The 22,641-nt window shown below is 49.0% G+C and overlaps 1 protein-coding gene across 1 annotated transcript in view; it reads left to right on the top strand.

Annotated features, from left to right (window-relative positions):
* The first annotated feature begins 3,004 nt into the window (after window positions 1-3,004).
* Window positions 3,005-22,641, top strand: part of Sh3bp5 (SH3 domain binding protein 5) — a 67,793-nt gene continuing 48,156 nt past the window's right edge. Inside the window, exons 1-2 of the mRNA XM_059273896.1 lie at window positions 3,005-3,307; window positions 4,970-5,032. Of these exons, the coding sequence (XP_059129879.1) occupies window positions 3,161-3,307; window positions 4,970-5,032 (210 nt within the window). The 5' untranslated portion in view covers window positions 3,005-3,160. The remainder of the gene's footprint in view (window positions 3,308-4,969; window positions 5,033-22,641) is intronic.

Consider the following 22,641-nt stretch of genomic DNA (forward strand, 5'->3'; position numbering starts at 1 on the left):
GTGGGTCTCCCAGAGGGCCTAGGTCAGTCCCGTGCAGGCTCCCTGGTTGTTGGTTCAGTTTCTGGGAGCCCCTATGAGCCCAGGTTAGTTTTTTTTTTTTTTAATTAAATTTTTTCATTTATTTTACATCCTGACCACAGCTTCCTCTCCCATCCTCCTTCCATTCCCCCATCCTACTTCCCCTCTGTCCCCCCTCCCCAACCCACCCCTCCTCCACCTCTGTTCAGAAAGGGGCAGGCCTCCCATGGGTGCCAACAAAGCATGGCATATCAAGTTGAGGTAGGACTAAGCTCCTCCCCTTGTATTAAGACTGGGCGAGGCAATCCAGTATGAGGAGTAGGTTCCTAAAAGCCAGCCCAAGTGTTAGGGACAGGCCTCTCTTCCACTGCCAGGAGTCCCACAAGCAGACCAAGCTATACAACCATCACACATATGCAGAGGCAGGTCCCATGCAGGCTCCCTAGCCATCGGCCCATAGTCTGTGAGCTCCCATGAGCAGGCCAGATGCTTCTGTGGGTTCCTGATTACCCTGACCCTCCCCCACCCATACAATCCTTCCTCCCTCTCCTCAACAGGATTCCCCAGGCTCCGCCCAGTGCTTGGCTGTGGATCTCTGCATCTGTTTCCATCTGTTACTGGATGAAGGCTCTCTGATGACAACTGGGGTAGTCAACAATCTGATTACAGAAGGCCAGTTCAGGCTACCCATCCACTATTGCTAGGAGTCTTAGCTGGGGTCATCCTTGTGGATTTCTGGGAGTTTTGGAGACAGGATTTCTCTGCGTAGCCCTGGCTGTCCTGGTACTTGTTCTGTAAGACTGGCTCAAAGATCCGCCTGCCTCTGCCTCCTGAGTGCTGGGATTAAAGGTGTGCGCCACCACCGCCAGGCTGAGACCCCAGAGACTCCTAAGGCTTTCTTTCTGACACATGAAGATTTGTTGAGAAGTTGGAAGTCTATAAGCCCAGGAGGGCCCTCACCAGAACCGGGCTTTGCTGGCATCTTGAGCTGTGACTTCCAGCCTCTGGACTCAGAAGTGGGCTGCTGCTTTTAGAAGCCATGGAGCTTTGACACAGCAGCCCTCCCCAACAAGAGTCCTCCCTCAGTATGTGGGGTAGTTCTGGAACTGTGTCCTGCTGCCTGGTGGGCATGCCCTTGTATAGGTATGAGGACTGGTAATATAAAGGGCTTGTCACTCTCATGAATATGCATGTGGTAATGACCTTAAGAATGGGAGAAAGCCCAAATGGTGGCATGTGTCTATAATTTGTGCTTTGGAGGCTGAGGCAGGAAAATCAAAAGATTGAGGCCAGTGTGACTGTATAATGAACTATATAGTGACTTCCAGGCCACCTGGGCTATAGAATGAGTGCCTGATTAAAAATGCCAGCACATGGGAGGTAGAGGTAGGAAAATCAGGAGTTCAAGGCCAGTTCCAGCTACATAATGAATCTGACACCTACTATGGTTGGGCTATGGTTGTTTAAACAAACAAGTGAATGAACGGGAAGTCCTGAGATCCTGACCTATACGGGGACTGTTAAAAGGGGAGAAGGGATCAGGCTGTTCCAGAAGGGTAAACTGAGGCATGGGAGGGCTGTGATGCAAGTCAGATTCTCTGGTGCTGACTCTGAAGAAGGCCACCACATGACAAGGAGGGCAGACTGCCCCTAGGGTTGTGCCTGGCCTTGTCTGTCTGCAAGGAAACAGGATCCTCAGACTTAATTTAGCCTACAATGTATGCCTCCTGCAGAAGAAACAACCTGGCTGAAACTCAATTTAACCTGTGAGGCCCCGAGTAGACACTACCCAGCGGGTCTGACCCTTAATGGCCATCTTGTTCCAGCCTTATAATTGGAAACCAAAAGCCATTATATCTTTAACAAAGAACTTCAAATCATCTCTCCCAGAATTGCCAGCAAGGTACTAGCAACGAATAGTTGTGAGCTCTTTAGAAATAAAACTAGGCCACACATCAGCACCGTCTCCATCAGTCAGGAGTGTGAGCTTGCCCAAGTGACCCCTTCACTTTGCTTGGTTGGTTTTTCGTTTTGTTTTTTGTTTTTGTCGGAGCTGAGGATCGAACCCAGGACCTTGCGCTTGCCTAGCAAGCGCTCTACCACTGAGCTGAATCCCCAACTCCCCACTTTGCTTCGCGGGGACACACACACACACACAGTGGCAGCGACTTTTGGAAGGTGGCTTTGATCACAGGCTCCTGGAAACTCCTCCCTCAAGCAAAGCTGTCCTCCAAACTCCATGTGATGGGCCAACGCTTCCTTCTATAAAGTGTCCATTTTGCGCAGGGCATCTGACCAGGCACGTCTTGACCTCACAGTGGCCCTGGCACAGAGAAACGCCTGTGTTGTTAGCCCTTTTGTGATTCCCAGTTCGCTAGGCAGGCTCTGGTTCCTTGTTTGATGTTGGGAAGGAAAACCACATGGTTCCTACACTGGCCAAGTGTACCCAGGAGCCAGCAGTGTGATCTCTTTAAAAAGCCGCCCAGTCCATGAGATTCCTCTGCTCCACCGGCTCTCGGTGCTTCCTGGACAATCCATGTAGGCCCTGGCTTTGCTCGCTGAGCTCTGCCCAGCGGGCTCCAAGCTTTGGACATCCATTCGGTGGCTGGCTAGCCATCCTCTGTACCTGCTGTACAGGCGGAGTTCCCTTTTCTGGGAAACCAAGTAGATGCAATTCCCCAGGCTGACCCCAGAAATAATCCTACCCAGGCTTCCAAAGGTAGCTTCTGAGAATGGAAATCACCTGAACTTTCCTTCCGTGCCTTGGCTGGCTTCCCTAGAGGCTGGAGGAAGCTTGCTTAAAGCTGGCGGCCCACGCACTGCACGGGCTGGCGAGCCACTGGGCGGCGCCTCTCCTAGTGGTCATGGCAGGGACTCCAGGGCACTGGGCTTTTTGTGACAGAGCATCGGGTGACGGGCCGACTCTCCGGCGGCCAGGGCCAGCGGGCGCCGTGCGCTGCGGGCCGCTGCAGACAGGGGGCGGCCGCGCCCACTTCCTCCGCCGCTCCGCACCCGCCGGCGGCGCACCCCGGTGGCAGCGCTGCGCGCCCAGGACCTATCCGGCTGCGGCGAGGCGGCCCTCCGCGCGCTCGGATCCCACCGCGCGCTTTGCGACCCGGCTACGGAGCGTTCGGCTGCCCGCATGGACGCGGCGCTGAAACGGAGCCGCTGTGAGGAGCCCCCGGAGCTCCCGCTGCCCGCTCGGGAGGTGGAGGAGAAAGAGGAGGAGGAAGAAGAGAGGATGGAGCAGGGCCTGGAGGAGGAGGAAGAGGTGGACCCCCGGATCCAGGTAGGACGCGTGAGAGGAGCCCACAGCCCCACCCCGCCAGGACTGCCGTGGAAGTCAGCGTCTACGCGGACACACGCCTTTGCAGCCCCGCCGTGTCCGCGGTCGCGGGGTGGAGGCCGGTTAGGTCCAGGATCTGCACCGAGGCTTAGGACACCCCATTTCACGGTCTCCCCGCGGGAGGCTGCGGTGCCCGCGTGGACGCGGCCTGATTATTGTGGGGATCCCTGCAGACCTTCGGCCCAACCGGAGGGTCCTTGCAACACAACCAGCGGTTCAGGCGGATTGCAACAAAGGGAGAAGGGGGCGGGGGCCCCCCGAGGGGAGTCGGGGTACCTTGGCGCAGCTCTCCATTCCCTGAGCACGGCACAGCCTCCAGGTTTCGGAGCAGCTTTACCTCGGCCGCGTGGATGCGGACACCGTGGTGGGCGAGTGGGGCCGGGTGGTTGTCGCCTGCCCCTGCGGCGTGGGCTGCACCAGTGCCCGGCGGCGCCGCGCTAGCCCTCACCTGGCGGAGATGCCTGGCCTCAGTCGCCTTCCTCTTTTTGGTTCATTGTCAACACACGGAGGGCTTCGTTGCCACCGTGTTGCACTTGGCCTGAAACTGTTTAAAACCCTGCTTTTCCTTGAGGTCGGGTGTGAACACCTACTAGGGACAGCTGATGTGCAAAGCAGACGCGTGGAGGCAGAGAAGGGAATGGCCTGGCTTTCTGTGCCTCCATTTCCAGGAGAGATGGTTAAAAAACAATTTCCAAGCGAGATCCAGGAGTGACAGCTTAACCTCCTCACCCTCCGAAGCATGAAGCACAGCAAATTCCTTTCCCTGATCTGTTTTTAATTCCCTTTCCATAAATCTTTTTTAAAAATTGCTATTAAGCATGTTCTGCAATTTCTGGATCAGTAATTGATTTTAACTGCACAGAAAAAAAACCCACATTGTTATTAATTCAGTGGTTACATTTTAAATTAATTGTTTTGTCAAATTAACATGTTAAAGATTAGTGAGAAAACCTTCTCATTAGCTACTCTGTTAATTCAGACCATGGGTTTGGACTACGATCTTGTGGTTTCGGCATGTGTTAGCAAGACCCTTTGTTCACAGAGTAGAGATGAGTTAACTTCATGTTGACTACTTCTTACAAAATGTCAGGTTGTAAATGTTTAAAGCTAGTTAACCAACAACATCCCCTGTCAGGGAGAGTGAATAATGGGCAACTAGGGGGAAAATTCATCTCTTCATAGGGAAAGTAAGACCCTCTGATGGGTTAAAGCCAGCTACAAGTCTGTCTTTAGCTTGCCTGGCTCACTGGGTTTATGATTTGGCTTGGCCTTCCGCAAAGTTCTTCTCTAAAGCCCAGGGTGCCGTTTGGACTGGGTTACTTACTGTTTGTAACAGCTGCGTTCACCTGGGGAAAAAATGACCTTCCAGGGAAAGATAGATCCCTAGGACCTTAAGATGTTGTCCAAAAGGACATGTCAAAAGGTTTTGGAAATGCCAAATGCTTTGTCTTTTAGCAAGCCTCTACTGTTTTCTTTTCGTCATTCAGGGGTGATTTTCCAGTTCTAGACTAAGTTACTCTAGAAACAAAAGGCGTGTCCTTCAAATCTCTCTCTCTCTCTCTCTCTCTCTCTCTCTCTCTCTCTCTCTCTCTCTCTTTTCATTAGGGAGAACTGGAGAAATTAAATCAATCCACGGATGACATCAACAGACAGGAGACGGAACTTGAGGTACGGAGAGCTGGAACACTGTCCTGGGTGAAATAGTGTCAGTCACCTTTGACCCTGGGTTGGTTAATTTTGTTTTAATAGCTGGAGGTTGGCTGCAGGAGGCCCCTGCTTGAGCGCTGAGCAACAGCATGTGTCTGACAGTGAAATACACCCGCGTCCAGGCTGTGGGCGGATGCATGTGGATCCAATTTCATGTGTTGTTTTTCATTTTGGAGACTCCACTGGGGCCAAAATCAAGGGCTGGGCAGAGTATTAGACAATGCTTATGCCCCAAATATCCCCAGATCTGCGGAAAAGCTAAAAGAACCGCGATTTAGCTGACCTCTTTAACGGAGAAGAGTAAATGGGTTCACATCTCTTCCCTGTTTTATTTAAGGTGGCCCCTCCTGACAGTGCTCGGAACTGTTAAGGTTTCCTCCGACTTAAGCCAGATACTTTACCTGCCCATACTAATAATTCACCCCTCTTTGGACTTCCCTGCTTCATTTCTTTAGTGTCTGCTTGTGTAGAATATAATTATCCTAATGGTAACAGAAAGCTGTTTGGGCTTTCCTGCTGGGAAAAAATCTTGGGAGATAAAATCTTGATTTGAATTTAAGGATTTTCCAACTTTGCTGTAAACAAGTTAGAGTTCTTCGAAGCTACCAATTTCTAGTAGTGGTTGGCGTTACTAGCCACAGTGAGTGACTGTCGGAACCAAGGGACTGCGAAGAGCTGTTGTGAGAACGAACCTGTTTCTACCGTAGAAATAGCAGTAAGTGTCTACGGAGGGAGCAGGGAACACGAGGCCCCTCAGAGTGAGGGTGTGGGGGATAAGAAAATCCTTGGCTGGAATTTACTGGCAGCCCGCTTTCTGATAGCATGTAGCCTTGGAGACAACAGACACATGTGTGGCGGTGTGTGTTAAAGTTGCTCTAGGCTGTGCGAAGGCTCATCTGTCAACTAATTCCCATGCTGATCTATGTAAGGAATTCGCGAACTTGGTGAAGTTGGGCAATTGAAAACTCAAAAATCTCAGATTTCTAAAGCATTAAATAAACAAACAAAATACCCTTACCATTTTGAGAGAGCAATAGCACAAGCCAAAGGTTTTCCCTAAGCTTTCATTTGGTCCTGTTATAACAGCCCAGAGGAAAATACACACACACACACACACACACACACACACACACACACACACACACACAAACCAAACACAAAAAAAAAAACAAAACCAAACAACAACAAAAACATTCTCATGTAGCCTTGGCTGATTTCAAAATTCAGTATATAGTGGAGGATGGCTTTGAACTCTGGGTTATTCACCGTTCATCTCTAGGTACTGGGGTTACAGGCCTGCACCAATATACCCACTATTCTGAATCTTTAATATCTACATCCTAAATGTTCATAGACAAGGTGGGAAGAATTTTGGTTTTTGTTTTGAGCAAAAGTTTTGGCTTGTTTATGGTTGCAGTGCCAGAATGAAGTTCAGGGCCTTGTGCATGTTAGATAAGCATTCTACCAGATGGACTTGTGAGACCAGGGATGAACAGAAATTAGGAAGAGCTGGCTAGGCATAGCACACGTTTCTGCAATCCCAGCACCTGGGAGGCAGAGGCAAGGAGAATCAGGAGTTGAAGGTCATATAGCCACAAGCAAGTTTGAGGCACATGAGACCCTGTCTCATAAAGGAAGGAAGGAAGGAAGGAAGGAAGGAAGGAAGGAAGGAAGGAAGGAAGGAAGGAAGGGAAGAAGGAAGGAAGGAAGGAAGGAAGGAAAGTAATCAGGGACCACTGAGGCAGAGGTGGAAAGCTGGAGATGGCAAGGGGGTGGTCTGGCTTTCTGTTTCAGTTTCTGAGAGAGAGAGACTAGCCTAGTTTGTCTGTTCCTTTTGCTTTCTTAACCACTGCTGGTCACCATTCTGGGTAATGAACAAGATCGCCCCATAGCCCCATAACTCACCCTCCATGGTACCTGCCTTATGAGGGTTAGGTTGGTTCATTTGTTAAACTCTTTTTAGTCCTCATTTCTGAATTCCCCAGATTTGGTGTGTCACAGGAAGCCACTGGACAGGTGTTTCCTGCCAGGCTCTGGGGCACATTGGAGCCCTGGTGTGTTAAGGACAGAGCTTACAGAATGAATCTCTTTTTATATAGAAAGGATGTTTAGTAGAATGGCTTAAAGACTGTGGTCCAGCTATTCCAACAGTGGCTGTCTACTAATGGAAGGTTCAAGAATCCAGTAGTTAATTACTCAGTCCACCAAGCTGGATGTCCCAGCTGGTCTTCAGCATGTGCCGGAATCCTGAACATGTAGACTCTAATGCCAGTGAAGGAATAGACTTGACGTGTGAGCAAGGACAAGCAGGCAAAGAGCTTCCGTCTTCCATGTCCTTTATATAGACTGCCAGCAGAAGGTGGGGCCCAGATTAAAAGTGGATTTTCCCACCTCAAAACACCAGGATTAAAAGTGTGTCTTCCCACTTTACATGATGTAATTTAGAGAAAGGAAATCCCTCACAAGTGTGCCCAGATGCTTAGGTTTTAGTTAATTCCAGATGTAGTCGGTTGACAACCAAGAATTCCTACCTGAGTGGTGTGAGCTGGAGGGTTTGATGAGGGTAGCCTGGCTGGGTTGTGTTGCTGGATGGCCTTCCCGGTGTACTTACAACCAGGACAAACTCAAAGAAGTGTTATACAAGCCACAGAAGCAATTAAAAAGCTCCCTAGTTGCTACATTAAAAATTACAAAAGACAGCCAGGCAGTGGTGGCGCACGCCTTTAATTCCAGCACTGGGGAGGCAGAGGGAGGCGGATCTCGAGTTCAAGGCCAGCCTGGTCTTCAGAGAGTTCCAGGGCAGCCAGATAAACCCTGTCTCAAACAGCAGCAGCAGCAACAAAAATTACAAAAGACATAGGGGAATTTAATTGTAATGTATTTTGTTTAACCCAGAATATTCACAGTAGGATAAATTCAACAGGGAGTCACTAATAACAATGATTAACTTGGGGGTTGGCAGTGTGGCTCAGAAGAGGAATACTGCCTGGCATGCCCAAGGCCCTGGGCTCAATCTCCAGTGTGTGTGGGGTGGGAGGTGGGGCAGGGGGTGATGTCGTACATGGTCCTTTCATTGGTGCTGTTGAGGATGGAAGCTGGGGAAGCCCTCTGCCTCTGTGCTGTATACCAGCACCTCCAGATGTTTGTGTGCTAGGTCTTCAGAACTGGTTCAGAGCTCTCACTGTGAGTACATTCCCTTATAACCTTCTGTATTTGAGAACAGCAGCTTTATGTCGTCTGGGCTGCACAGGGCCAGTAGCGGTTCCTATCAAATTCATAATCCTATTGCTCGAGTCTGGAGTCGCATGCACCCTGTGCATGTGTGAAGCCCTGGCCTCCAGCTCAGTGTCAGGAACTGTGCATGAGTGAGCAAGACAAAGCCTGTTTTTGTGGAGCTGAGGAGTAGGGAGCTGGGAGTGCCATGCGGCAGACCCCGGGCTGGAAGCATGGAGTAAGAAAATATCCGTGGACAAGATCAGCACAAGGAGCAAGCAATTGTGTGTGGGGCTTGGGCTGGATGTCAAAAAAGGTAGGTAGCCAGGCATGCTGTAATCCCAGCACTTGGGAGGTAGAGGCCAGAGGATCAGGCGTCCGAGGGTACCCTCAGTTACATGGTGAGTTTGAAGCCAGCCTGGGCTACATGAGACACTGTATACAAAATCAAAATGTACTGGAGAGATTGAAACAGGAGGATTACTGTGAATTTAAGAGTGGTGGGCTATGGTATGAAACCCTGTCTCAAATAAATAAAAATAAATTTTTCAAAGGTCGGGCATTTGACTAGCTGATGGACATATGATTGGAGGCCCAGAAAAAAAATACCTGTATTTTCCCTGGAACAGGGTCAGTAGTCACTAAGTTAGTGATCACAGCCGTGGCCAAGAGTGGGTTCCACATTAAGATGGTTCTCCAGCGTGGGAGCTCATGCCTATAATCCAAGCGCTTGGGAGGCTGAATCGGGATTTTGACTTTGTCCCCAGCCTGTTAATCCCAGTACTTGGGAGGTGGAGGCTCACTGTCTCAACAAAAACAAAGACACCTATTCCATCAGGCAGGGAGCTACAGACCCAGCTCCCTCCGAAGGTGGGGACAGGAAGAGAGCAAGCTCTTCCTAGATTATAGGGAGAGTTCAAGGCTAGTCCAGCAGCTGACTGAGACCCCGAGGCCCCAGAGGATTGCAGCTGATATCTGAATTCAGCACTCAGCTTTCCATCACTGTAACCAAATGCACAAGCTAATCCGCTCACACAAAGGACAAAGCCCACAGTTTTGGAAGTGTCCGTCATCGGTGGACCTCGCTGTGCCTGGAACTGTTGTGAAGTGTAATATTATGGTGGGAATGTGTGGCAGAGACTCCTTAGACATTGTCTTAAAGACATAAGAAACAAAACAGAACACCACAATTGATCCTAACTGCTGGTGTCTCCGAAGTGCTAGAATTACAGGAGTATGCCCCCATACCTACCTGGATGCATTACTGTTAAAAAAGAAGACTTTTTTTTTTTTTTTTTTTTTTTTTTGGAGACAGAGTCTCACTATATAGCTCTGACTGTCCTGAACTCATTCTGTAGACCAGGCTGGCCTCAAACACACAGAGATCCACCTGCCTCTGCCTCCCAAGTGCTGGGATTAAACCTGTGTGCCACAGTGCCTGGCCCTTTAAAAAGTATTATTTTATTATTTTTATGTGAGTGGTGTGTATGTGTGTGTGTGTGTACAAGTGCCATGGATTGCTTGTAGAGGTCAGAGGACAGTTTTGTGGAGTCAGTTCTCTATCATGTGAGTAGTTCTGGGGTTTGGAGCTCAGGTCATCTGGCTTGGCAGCAAGCACCTTTAACTGCTGAACCATCTTGCTGTCTGTCCCCTCTCATTTGAAATATTTGTTAAAATAAACTAGATACAAAATTTCTAAATCTAATTAGAGCCAAGATTTACAGTAATTACAATAATGCCTTTATTTGTACATATATACATACATGTGCATAAAATGCCTTTGAAAACCTGTTTTCAGCATTTCTCCCTCATGTTCTGAAAGGAGGGCTGTCCTAGGGCTGTGAAGTGGACTGAGGGAGCAGGAGGGAAGGTCCTGGGCACCTGCTAGTTAGTCATTCGGCTCCGGGCTGACATCAACATCTGGCTCCTCCCAACCCCCCTCAGCTGGGAGATAGAAGCCTTGCCTTGTGAATGTTTATCCACTTCCCTTGCTCTCAGATGAGAATGCGCAGTCTTGCAAGGTGGCTTGAAATGAAATCGCTGGAGTCCCTCCAGCGTACATAAGGCCTGCACCTAGAAGCTGTCTTTTCCTCCTCCAGAAACAAGCAAACATTTCACTTAGGAAAACAAAAGCCAGAAACGAAAATAAGTCATGTTTTGAGCTTGGGAACTCACGGGTAGGAGGGGAAGGAGGGGGCCGATTGGAGACAGCCTGACTTCTGTCCCTAATGGAAAGAGAAAAATACTTTTATTAAAGGTCAGTGCTGTCACAGCCTACCCGTTTCTCCTCTGTGTGTGTAGACATGGTGGGCACTAGGCCAGGAAGGTCCCGTGAAGCAACATGGTGCTTTGAAGAACGTGCTAGAGAGCATTTGAAGTGATAACCGACTGTAAGTAGCCAGTTACTATGTCTTGAAGTGGGTAGATAATTTTAGGCCTGGCGGCAGCTCAGCTAAACTAGATGAAGCCTGACTCTGTTCTCCACATGAGGTCAGGTTGAAATGAATATCATCTCATCCCGAGGTTTTTGTGCAGCAAAAAGATTGAGCACAACCTGTGGGGTAGGGTGGAGTCCTGCTTGAGACACCAGGGGCTGCTGTGGTTGAGAGAACCCGAGACATATCTCGGCTGTAACGGGTTGCCTTGGATGGAAGCATGTACTGATCGTGGAGTGAGAGAGCTTCCGAGAGAGAGCCAGCCGCACAGGCCTCTTGGGAGGCCCCTGAGGCTCTGACAGGCTGGAGACCATCAAAGTCAAGGCCTAAAGAACTCAGGTCATCTTGAAGTAACCCTCCAGAGCAGCCTAGACGTGGCAGAGGAAGAGAGCTGACGTGACTCATTGCCTGTGTGAGGACTGGTGGGGAAGGAGGTCATTGCTTTTGTTTTATCGTTAGCCTCAAGAACAGAAGCCTATTTTCTCACGGAGCAGAGGCCAGATGTCCAAGATTAGGCTCCCTTCCCGGCTTGCACATGGCTGCTTCGGGCTGTGTCTTCTCCTCAGGAAGCGAGCAAGCAGCTGTCTTGTTTTCTTCTTGTGAGTACACTAATCTGTGTACGGGGACCCAACCCATGCAGCCTCACTTAATGTCACTGCTTTCAAGGCCCCATTTCTAAACACAGTGAAGCAGGACCCAGTGCCTCAACTCAGTTTCTGAGGGAGACTGTGAGAACAGGGTTAAGAACGTACTAGAGAAACAGGTAATACTGCTGGGTCCGTTTGTAGATGAAGTTAGGAGCTTAGAACGAAGTCTGCCCCTCTTGTTGGGATGTGTTTGCAGCTGGCTGGTTGTATACAGACAACAGGTCTCTATAACCTCCACCTGACGCTTTGGGGGAGAGGGAGGGAGGGGAGGGGAGGGGAGGGGAGAAGAGAAGAGAGAGAGATATTGCTGAGCAACATCTCCCAGCCTACTTTTTTTTTTTTTATTTCAAGCCAGGGTTTCACAAGCTGTGTTGCCCAGGCAGGCCTCAAGTTCACTGTGTAGCCAAGCCAGGCCTTAAGCTTACAATCCTCCTGCCTCGGCCGCTGGAGTAGCTGTGATTACAGGTCTGTGCCACCCTGTCCCACAGAATGATGGTGTTCAGGCCTTGTGCTTCAGCCATGCCCCTGCCTCAACTTAACCATCTTTGGGATCAGGTGAGAAAGGAATCACTTGACTTGTGTGGAGCGATTGGCTTGGAATCCCATATTCTCCACGTACTAGCTGTGGGCCCCTAAGCAGGTCATTTGATGTGTGAGCCTCTGTTTCTTCATATGTAAGGGAGCTGTGTTGAAACTTTGTTGTGAGATAAGCTGGGAGCTGTGGAGAAGGGAGCAGATGGAGAGGAAAGACCATGGCTTTGGCATCAGATGATTTGGGTTAAAATAGGAAGTCTGATGACTTTGAAGGGTCCTTGGTACCTTGAAGCTCCAGTCTCATCGGTGACTGGGGGGCGGTGGTGATCCTTGTCCCAGTCCTCAGGTGGCTCGGAGAGTGGGAGGAGATGCTGAGTGAGAGGTCACTCCGAGGGTCATACAGGGTGGAGGGCTTATTGGGTGTTTGGAGGGCAAGAGAGCTGAGTGAGGCCTACTGGATGCTGGACAAAAAAAGACTTTAGTGAGTTGTCCATCTAGGCTAGGCTGGCTGGCCACAGGGTCTGGTGATGGCTCCATGGTCCTGCTTTAGGTACCTCCATGACCAGTTTTGGTCAGAGAGATGGTGCTGGGGGAGGAGCCGGAGAGAGGGCTTGCACTGGCCAGGATTAGGCAAGATGAACTCTGCAGTCATGAGATCAGCAGGGCTTTGTGCTGAGGCCATCTGCTGGGTCACAGAAACAGCATGGTGGGTGTGGTGATGCATGCCTATAATCCCAGAGCTTGGGAGGAGAAGGCAGGATCATCAAGGTCATCCTCCAGCACAGATCCAGTTCTAGGCCTACCTGGACTACCCAAGAGCCTGTCTCAGAAAGAAATAACACAGCTAACAGAAATGAGCTTGATGCCCTGAGTAAGCCCTGGGCACACCTTCTCCTGGGGTTTGCTCATGGGTACCCAGCAGGTGAATGCCAACAGCAAATGGCCCCATTATGGTTGTGTGACCATAGATCGTCACATAATGCACTGGGTCTCAGTTTCCTCATTCCAGTGGTGGTAATGGTGTTGCTGCCGATTGTCTGGGCAAGAGGAATGGTGGGGAATCACAGGAAGGGCTTTCTGTCTGTTCTAGAATGTGTCTCTAATAATGACTAACAATATGAGCACCTGCTTTGTGCCAGACTGTGTTAAGCATCCAGTGCTCAAGATAATTTGATGACATCTTTTTTGCCTCAGTTTTGCGGGTAACAAAACTAATACAGAACCAATGCAAGTGTCATGCCTGTAATTTCAGCCCTTGAGTGGCTGAGAGGAGAGTTATGAGTTCAAGGCCAACCTAGGCTATATAGAAAGACCCTATTTCAAAGAATTCCAAACAGCCACCACCACCAAATAAACCAGCAAACCATAGAATCCCTAGCGTCTTTCTCTATGGCACGCAGCTCTGGGCACCAGGCTGTTCTTAGGATGACCTTGAGGACAGCTGTGACTGTCCTTGATAAAATATAAGCTGTGTTCTCCTTTCCTTTCCCATAATCTGTCCACTTATGAAGGTGTTATCACATGAAAGTATAATAGTCTGCCATCTTTTAATATGTTAACTTTTTAAAATTTGAGACGGGGTCTCCCTATGTAGCCCTGGCTGGCCTGGAACTCATGACCCTGCCTCCTATATGTGAACCACTACACAGGCCTGTGTTAACATTTTCAAACTGGCCTTTTTTGGTGTGTCAGGGGAGAGGAGACAGGTCTCATATAACCCAAGCTGTCCTCAAACTCCTGATCCTTCTGCCTCCACCATTCAAGCTCTAGGATCATAGCTGTGCACTATTATGCTCAGCTGTAGGGTGGCCTTTAGTATTAAAAAGGGGTGACGTGGCCATGGGCAAATGACTATGATATATTTTGGAAACATTAGGTAACAAAAGTGTGTGTTGGGACTGTAGAGAAGGCTCAGCAGTTAAGAGCAGTTGCTAGTCTTCTAAAGGCCCAGAGTTTGGTTCCCAGCACCCACCTTGGTCATCTTAACAACCACCTGTAACTCCAGCTTCATAGACCAGCGCCCTTTTCCGGCCTCTGAGAGTACCCCCACAACAGCATATATTCATGAGACACATACACTTGAAAACCAAAACTATATGTAAGGTATATACAATAAAAGAATGTGCGTGTGAGGGAAAAAGGTCTACTTACAGAATTCCTACTGTGGGCCGAACAGTGTGCACAGATCGCTACCACCTAGGGCTGAGTAGATGCAGAAGTCGGCAGTGAGTCTTCTTTTTTTTTTTTGGTTTTTCGAGACAGGGTTTCTCTGTGTAGCTTTGCGCCTTTTCCTGGAACTCACTTGGTAGCCCAGGCTGGCCTCGAACTCACAGAGATCCGCCTGGCTCTGCCTCCCGAGTGCTGGGATTAAAGGCATGCGCCACCACCGCCCGGCCGGCAGTGAGTCTTCTGAGCTGGACATGGTAGGCAATGCCTGCAGTCCTGGCACCCTGAGCGTTTCCAAGGCAACCTCGGCTGCATAAGATCCGTCACAAAGAGGATGTTGGCGAGTCTTTTTTAGTAGTTTGACACTGCTGTGTTGAGTGAATCCTGTCAGAGGGTATCAGGGATTTATTAAGATATAAAATGGGGAGAAATACACTCACAGATACAGAACATAGTAAACAGCCGCTTTTGTCCTCCGTTCTGCCCTTGGGTGAATGGAACCAGCCATCTGGTCTCTGATCACCCCAAGAGAGAGCATGCGCCCCCTCCTCAGTTTTAAGCAGTCACGTACCCAGAAAAACCACACCTCTACCAGGCCAGCTACTCTAAGGTCATTGGCGGAGCGAATTCCCACAACACTGCTGTGGTGTTTTACTTTCTTGTTTGTGTTTGTTTATTATGTTCTGTAGAAATATCAGTTCACAATGGAGTTTAACAAATCTGTCATCTCATAGTCTGAGAAGCATGTCTCCAAAAAAATAAGACTCTACACTCAGATGCTAGCACTGGTTATTGCTGCTGCTGGGAAGGAGGCTGCCTTTGTTTTTCATTTCTTCATGCTTTTCTGAATTATTTTCAATGACTACATTTTATCATCTTAAGCAGGGGGCTGGGAGAAAAAAATGAAACCTATTATAAAAAGACGCTTTCTATGCCAAAGAAATCCTTCCCTTCCTTCCTTCCTTCCTTCCTTCCTTCCTTCCTTCCTTCCTCCCTCCCTCCCTCCCTCCCTCCCTCCCTTCCTTCCTTCCTTCCTTCCTTCCTTCCTTCCTTCCTTCCTTCCTTCCTTCTCCCTCCCTCTCTACCCCGCCCCCCTTCTTTCTTTTTCTGAGACAGTGTTTCTCTGTGTAGTCCTGTGTGTCCTGGAACTCACTCTGTAGACCAGGCTGGTCTCGAGCTCACAGAAATCCATTTACCTCTGCCTCCCAAGTGCTAGGATTAAAGACATGTATCACCACTGCCTGATGAGATTAATTTCTGTGGGAGGCATTTTAGGAACCATAAACACTGTCGGGCGAAGCTTGGGACTGAAAGTTCTGCCTTAGTTGTAAAAAAACCCCAGTGTTGGTGGGCGAACTGGTTAGTTTCTGCCACCTTGCCTCGAATCAGAGTCACTTGGGAAGAGGGAACCTCTGTGGAGGAATTTTCTCCATCAGATTGGCCTGTGGACAAGCCTGCGGTACATTGTCTTGATTGGTGATTGTGGTGCCACCCCTGCACAGGTGGGTTCTGGGTTGTATAAGAAAGCAGGCCGAGCAAGCCATGAGGAGCAAACCAGTAAGCAGAATTCCTCCTGGCTTCTGCTTCAGTTCCTGCCGCGGTTTCTCTCCATGATGAGCTATAAGCAGTAAGGTGAATTAAATTGTTTCTTCCCTAAACTGCTTTTTGGTCACAGCGTTGTTACGGCAACAGAAAGCAAACGAGAACAGTAGGATTGACTGGTGAGTCACTGCATCATCTTACTCATGGCAGTGAGTGGGGGGGAGGGGAGGGCATAAAGAACGGTTTAAAGGCGTCTTAGGATAGTCTGTAACCCAGAAGCCCTCGCTCCCGTGGTTGATGAAAAGCAATAGAAAACACTGAAAATGTAAGAATATTTAAATAGTTTCTGCTTGTATTTGAGTATTTGAATACTTCTGCCCCATCTCTGTCTATTTTGGACATGTAGCTCAGGCTAGGATTATAGGTGTTTTGTTTGCCTCGCCCCCAATTGGTCACTTGAGCTAGGTAGGTCTCAGTCTGTATCTCAGACTGGCCTGGAACTCAGGATCCTCCTGCTCTGCCTCCCCAAAGCTGGTGTGCTGGTAAGAGATGGGCAGCACCATGCCCAGCTCATTTGAGTCACTTCTAAATGGACAGAGACTTGTGGGCCCATGTAGGCTCAAGTCTTCTATAAAAGGTTCAAGGCTTGCACAAATTCATTTACTATAGCTACAGTCTGGGCTTTGGCTAAAACATAGAAATACCCATATAATCCTGAGATTGACTCCACTGACAGAAAAAATATTGACCGTCTCATTTTGAAGCTGTAAAAACCCATGAGAACACTCTTGGGTCCTCAGCCGGGACCCATCATTGGGTCCCACGTGCCTGCCATTGTAACACAAACTGACTTTGTACAGCCATGTGGCTGTCTCCCCAGGTTGATCCAAGGTTGCAGCCCTGTCTCTGAGGTGTGCTTCAGAAGACAGGCTATGGCGGTTGGACAGACACAGCACCGTCTCGTAGTGTAAGAATGATCAAACTGACAGAGGGCTCTGGTCCCCGGGGACTGTAACCTTTTAGTACTGAACCATGGTTTCTCCCTTCTCAGCGTTTATTGTGGGGACGTTTAACAGACTGTGTGTGTTTTGGCTGGGTAGGTTAAACATCTCTCTAACCTCAGTCTTTGGCAAGCATCCCGGTTGTCTTTGCTCAGCCCTTTTCTCTGGACTTCCTCATTCTACCCATGGATGTTTCCAGCAGTAAGAATAGATGGCTGCCCCCACCCCCGGTGGATTGTAACCAAGAGTGTCACAGAAATTTGCAAAGCAACTCTTAGAGAGCTTGGTGAATCAGCCCCTTTCATTTCCTTAGAGGAAGATGGAAAATTTTTGTTCTATTCTTGTCTGAGTTTTCCTGTGCTGTGTTTTGCTGGATTATCTAAGAGATACTCAGGTTTGCACTGACTGAAATGAACTGCTAGCAGGCAGACAATGAAAGGAATATCCGCTGTTTGTTATAACCATGGCCAAACCCATTTAGTGGGACTGCTCTCGTTGTTTGGCATCAGACTCAGCCAAAGCATGATGAATGAGTTCCCTTGGCTTTGTACACCCCACTTCTGCGGCCTGCAGGCGGAAGGGCTCAGGCTGTTGTGATAGATTTGAAGCCCACGGGTTGAATGTCTGTCCCTTCTTTTGGGTTTTACCTTTCTGTTTTTTTCTGTTGTTTGTTTTTGTTTTTGAGAGGAGATGAAATGTGCATAGTGGTGGTCTTTCTTGCTGTACCTGCCACCTTTAGAATTGACAGCACCCATTTTATTTGGACCATGGTTTGTGCGTCAGGATTTGGAGAGGAGGCAATGAGGCCCAGTGGGCCTGTTCTTGCTGGAGGAGTCTCTCATTTTTTTTTTTTTTTTTTTTTTTTTTTTCTTTTTTGGTTTTTCGAGACAGGGTTTCCCTGTGTAGTTTTGGTGCCTGTCCTGGATCTCACTCTGTAGACCAGGCTGGCCTCGAACTCACAGAGATCCGCCTGGCTCTGCCTCCCGAGTGCTGGGATTTAAGGCGTGCGTCACCACTGCCCGGCACTGGAGAAGTCTCTTGCAGTTGCAGCCAGGTGGTGGTTGGAGCTGTGGTCATCTGAGGGTATGGTCACATCCACAGTGGCCCACTCAGTTGCTGGCCCTTGGCTGGGAGTTAAGTAAGTGGTTTTAACTAGAGCATTGGCAAGCACCTTTCCAATGTGGTGGTCTCAGATTCTCTGACCTTCTTAGGATGTGTGACATTTCCCAGAGTGCTGATCCCAAGATGACCACATGGAAACCTGACAGCTTTTTCTGTTTAATCCTTTGAACTTTCAGTGTGGTACTTCTGTGTTTTCTTGACAGACCTAACTTCAAATTCCTCCTAATGGGAGCAAATGCTGAAGAATTCTGGGTCATGTTTAGAAACTACCGTACTCAGGGTGGTCACAGATACACAGCGACTCTCCTTTCCTTTTGGGGGCACACTTCACAAGCAGCCACATTTCACCATATTTTTGAGAAGTGCTTTAATGTTTAGCCAGCCAGCAAAACAAGGAATTTGGTTAGAACTCATAGTAAGCTGAGATGAGCTAGCCGCATGAAGGGAAAGGGAGCAGATGTTAGCAGCGCTGTGGATCTTGATCAGACGTAGGGGATTAGTCGCTGCTTTGCCATTTCTTAGAAATTGTGCTATATGAGCCTGTGAGATGGCCCAATAGAAGGGCACTTGCCAAGTCCGACAGCTTGAGTTGGATTCACGGGACCCTCATGGTGGGAGAGAACCACCTCCTACAAATTGTTCTCTGACTTCCCCACACATTCCATGACATTTGTGCGCACACACGTACAATATAAACAAATAACAGTTTTTAAAAGTTATGCTGAGGCTTCAATGCCTATTGAGAAAAAAATTAGTGCCACCTGGAGCTGAAGGTAGAGAAACTATGCTCGCTGAGCTGGAGGGCACCTTCTGAAGGTCTATGGCCACTCCTGCCTTGGTGCCTCTTTCCTTGCTGGCTGCTGGGTCTCCTAGAGAAATCAAGTCCCAGTGTTGAGTCCATTTGCTAGAAACTGGATCTTTGTCCCCAGCTAGAGCTTGTTCAAGAGACTGCACTCTAACACTGTGAAACTTGGAGTCAGAAACCACCTAGGAGAGTTTCAATAGGGAAACAAGAAGAAACCCCATGGCCAGCATGGTGGAGGCTGCCGTTCATTGCTTGGGAGAGCTGCCTTTATCGTGAAGCCTTGGAGACATGGGTGGGGTTATAGCCCCAGCTGACCTTGAGCTTCCCATGTAGACCAGGCTGGCCTTGAACTCACAGAGATCCATTCACCTGCCTCTGCTCCCAAGCACTGGGATTCAAGGTGTGTGCTTTGCTGGGTTATCTGCTTTTTACTTTCATTTTAAGTTATGTGTGAGTTCGTATGTCTGGTGAGGGGGTTATGAGTGAAGCCAGGAGGAGATAGAGCTACAGGCGACTGTAGCTGTGACATGGGTCCTGGGAAACACAGGTAGGTCCTCTCAAGGGCAGTGCTTCTTAACCCCCAAGGCATCTTTTCAGCCCCGAGTTGTTTGTTTTAGCTATTTCAGATCCAGAAGTCAATAACTATCTGGCAAGGACTGTTAATGATTAGATGGCGTTCATGCAGTGCCCGACATGGTCCCTGACCTGTAATGTTGATCCAGGGCCTGTCCTGCCCTTACCGTCTCTTGTTGACTAACCCACATAAAAATAGCTGTTTAGTGAGAGCTTACTATAAGGATGTGTTAAGTGTTTGTGTCGGTGATCTTGGTCTCTTAATAGCCCTTGAGGATGTCGATGAGAAACAGGCACTGAGGGGTTAAGTCTGTCCTCCCAGGTCACACAGCCGGTGGAGGTAGAGCCAGGACTCAACATGCAGGATCTGAGGCTGGAGCCCATGCACTTTAATGGTTTGGGGTACATGTTTGGGAGTGTGGAGGAGGCCTCTGAGGGCCCTGTTGAGACTGATGAAGTGAAAAGAGCATGGTCTGGAAGTGGGGTTTTCAGTCTCTGTAGTGACACCAGGCATTTGTCCTTGTGGGGGACAAACCTGGCTTCCTCATCTGTGACATGGAAGCATCTGAGTTCACTGGTGGGCAGAGTCCTTCCCAGCTCCCCATTCTGTGGCCATGGACTTCAGGTTTAGGATCCCAGTTCACTGGTGGTCAGAGTCCTTCCCAGCTCTCCCATTCTGTGGCCATGGACTTCAGTTTTAGGCTAGCCACATGCTGCCTACATTACAAAGCACCCATATTCTTGACACACTGGGAAGCTCAAAAGCCTTGTGGTCAGGCTGTGCCACAGCATACTAAACTTCAATGTAGTTTAATAATTTTCTGCAGTGCCGGGGACTAAGCCTAGGTAGGGCCTCATTCATTCAACGCACGTCTATACCACTGATATCCTCAGCCTTTACCTATTATTTATTTTGAAATATGGTCTCGGTAAATTGGTCAGGCTAGCCTTGAACTTGCAGTCTTTTGGCCTCAGCTTCCCAGGTAGCTGAGATTTCAGGCTCATACCACAAGATCTGACGAAACTTAAGTTCTGTTGCAACAGTACTTGACAAGGGCCCAGAGCAGGGTTGAAAGTACGATGACTCTGTCCCCAAACCCCGTCCTCCTCCCAGAAGCAGACGCCATTGACGGCTGCCTCTGGTGTGTCTGTCAAGTGGTGACGGCGGACCTCTGACACTGACTCCTTTGCATCCTGTGTTCTCCTCTCTCCTCTCCTTCCACGCTGATCGCTGAGGCTAGGAGGGAGACAGACTGAAAGCCAGCCGGAGTGACACAGCGCGGCTTGCCTGGAATGCTGTGGTGGGTGGGTGGATGCATGCCGCGGGCGGAGGCGGTGCCAGATGGTCTCCAGAGCTTCCTGAGGTTAGGCTCTGAACTTGTCCTGTTGTCCTGATTCTCAACTCTTATAAAGTGGAGAGCTTGTATCTGGAACAGCTTGACTAGTATTCAAAACACTGCCTGGTTAATGTGCACATCAGTTACATGTCCGGAATTGAATGAGCCAGATTTGTTTTTAAGCACGGGTCTCAAAGTAGAAACAGCTAAACCTCTTGGCCTAAACGTGGAAACCAGCTGCTTGTGGTTGAATTCAGTGGAGCTGCACAGCTTTGGCGATTCTGCCTCCCCGTATTTAAAGAATCCCGGGGGTTCAGGAATGCGTGTGTGGCTGACACACAAAAAAACCATGGAGCCTGCCAGTCTCTCCAGCTGCATGTCCCGAGTCCATAGGGTGGCCGTCACTGTAGTCCTTCCTTGGGGGCATGCCTGACTGACCCTTGCACTGGGTGCTTGCAAAGGCTGATGAGTTTCTGGGGAGCTTTGGGCCTTAGGTGTTGAAGCGTTCCTTCCTAATGGCTTTAGCCTCATTCTTGTGGTTTGGACCTATAGTATTGACGACAGGTGAACTGAAAGGTAGCCATTTCCTAAGTAAGGGACACTCTGCAGAGTCACTGTCCCATGTGATTAAAAACAATTCAAGGGCGTGGAAGATGAGATTTAGGGACAGTAGAAGGATGGGATAAGAGAACTCGGCGAACTCTGTGACCCCGAGAAAAGCCTTGTTCACGCCTCCTCTCCCTCACTCCTCATTCCCTTCCCCTTTCCCCCTCTTTTCCTTTTTCTTTTCTCAGGGTGATCAGGGCCAGCCTACAACCCACACTTCTCCTGTCTCAGCCTCCCCAGAGCTGGGATTACAGGTGTGTGCCCCCAAACTTAAGTGAGCTAGTTGATGCAGTGTGCCTCCACACAGATCAGATGGCTAGCAATGGATCAAGTGTTGATGGTCTGGTTTTGGTCACTGCACTATCATATAAGACCATTTTATCTTTAGAAAACGCATACCAAATGTTCACATCTCCACTTTACCCTCACTTTTTCCAAATCGGAAATTGTAGAATGAAAAGCTTTTTGTTTTGTTTTTTTTTGTTTTGTTTTTTTTTAAAGATTTATTTATTATGTATACAGTGTTCTGTCTGCATGTATCCCTGCAGGCCAGAAGAGGGCACCAGATCTCATTACAGATGGTTGTGAGCCACCATGTGGTTGCTGGGAATTGAACTCAGGACCTTTGGAAGAGCAAGCAGTGCTCTTAACCGCTGAGCCATCTCTCCAGCCCCAGCTTTTTGTTTTGTTTTGTGGGTTGTTTGTTTGTTTGTTTCCAAGACAGGGTTTCTCTGTGTAGTTTTGGTGCCTGTCCTGGATCTCTCCCTTTGTAGACCAGGCTGGCCTGGAACTCACAGAGATCTGTCTGGCTCTGCCTCCCGAGTGCTGGGATTAAAGGCGTGCACCACCACTGCCCGGCATGAAAAGCTTTTAAAAAGCCTTTCTTCCCATTCCAGTTTTGACTGGGAACCTGTCACCCGCCTCATGTTCAAAGGAAGGCTGTGCTTTTCTGTGTGGGCCTGGGAGCAGTTCTAGTCCGACCAGAGTTAGAGCCCTTCTGCATGCAGGGGATGGATTCTACCAAGGCCTAAAATGTCTCCAAAGGCCCCCTTTTATTTTAGGGGGAACCTGAAGGAAGAATCTGTGGTGACATCTATCTTTTCTTCCTCTTGGTTCAGAACCAGAATGGGTCACGTGAGGCCATATAAGGGTTGGGTTAAGGAGCAGGGTCTGACTTGGGCACCATGGCTGCCCAGGGGCCAGGTTTAGACACCTCTGCACTTTGCTCCACTGTCCACTCAAAGTTCTTAAAGGCCACAGGAGTCCTTCCTGGAACCCCAAGGAGGGAAGAGTTGTTGGATCTTCCAGGGAGACCCCAGATTTCCTGGAGATCTTGGTTTATATCTGCTGTCCTCACACAGTCACTACCGTGCCCCTCATCCCTCGGAGGTATGCTCCGACTGCCAGATTCTGTGGCCACATTTCTTTGTGCCCCAAGCAAGAGACCAGGTACTTTGCTCGTCTGCCACCTCTTGCCCTTGTCTGCACTTGGGTTCTTAATGGTCTCATTGTTGTTGGTTAAACGGCCCTGCGGCGGCCATGCCAAAGGAGGAGAGTGCTGGAGGAGGAATCACAGGCCATGGTTACCT

The sequence above is a fragment of the Peromyscus eremicus genome, chromosome 9 (assembly GCF_949786415.1).
Source record: "Peromyscus eremicus chromosome 9, PerEre_H2_v1, whole genome shotgun sequence".
Classification (NCBI taxonomy): domain Eukaryota; kingdom Metazoa; phylum Chordata; class Mammalia; order Rodentia; family Cricetidae; genus Peromyscus; species Peromyscus eremicus.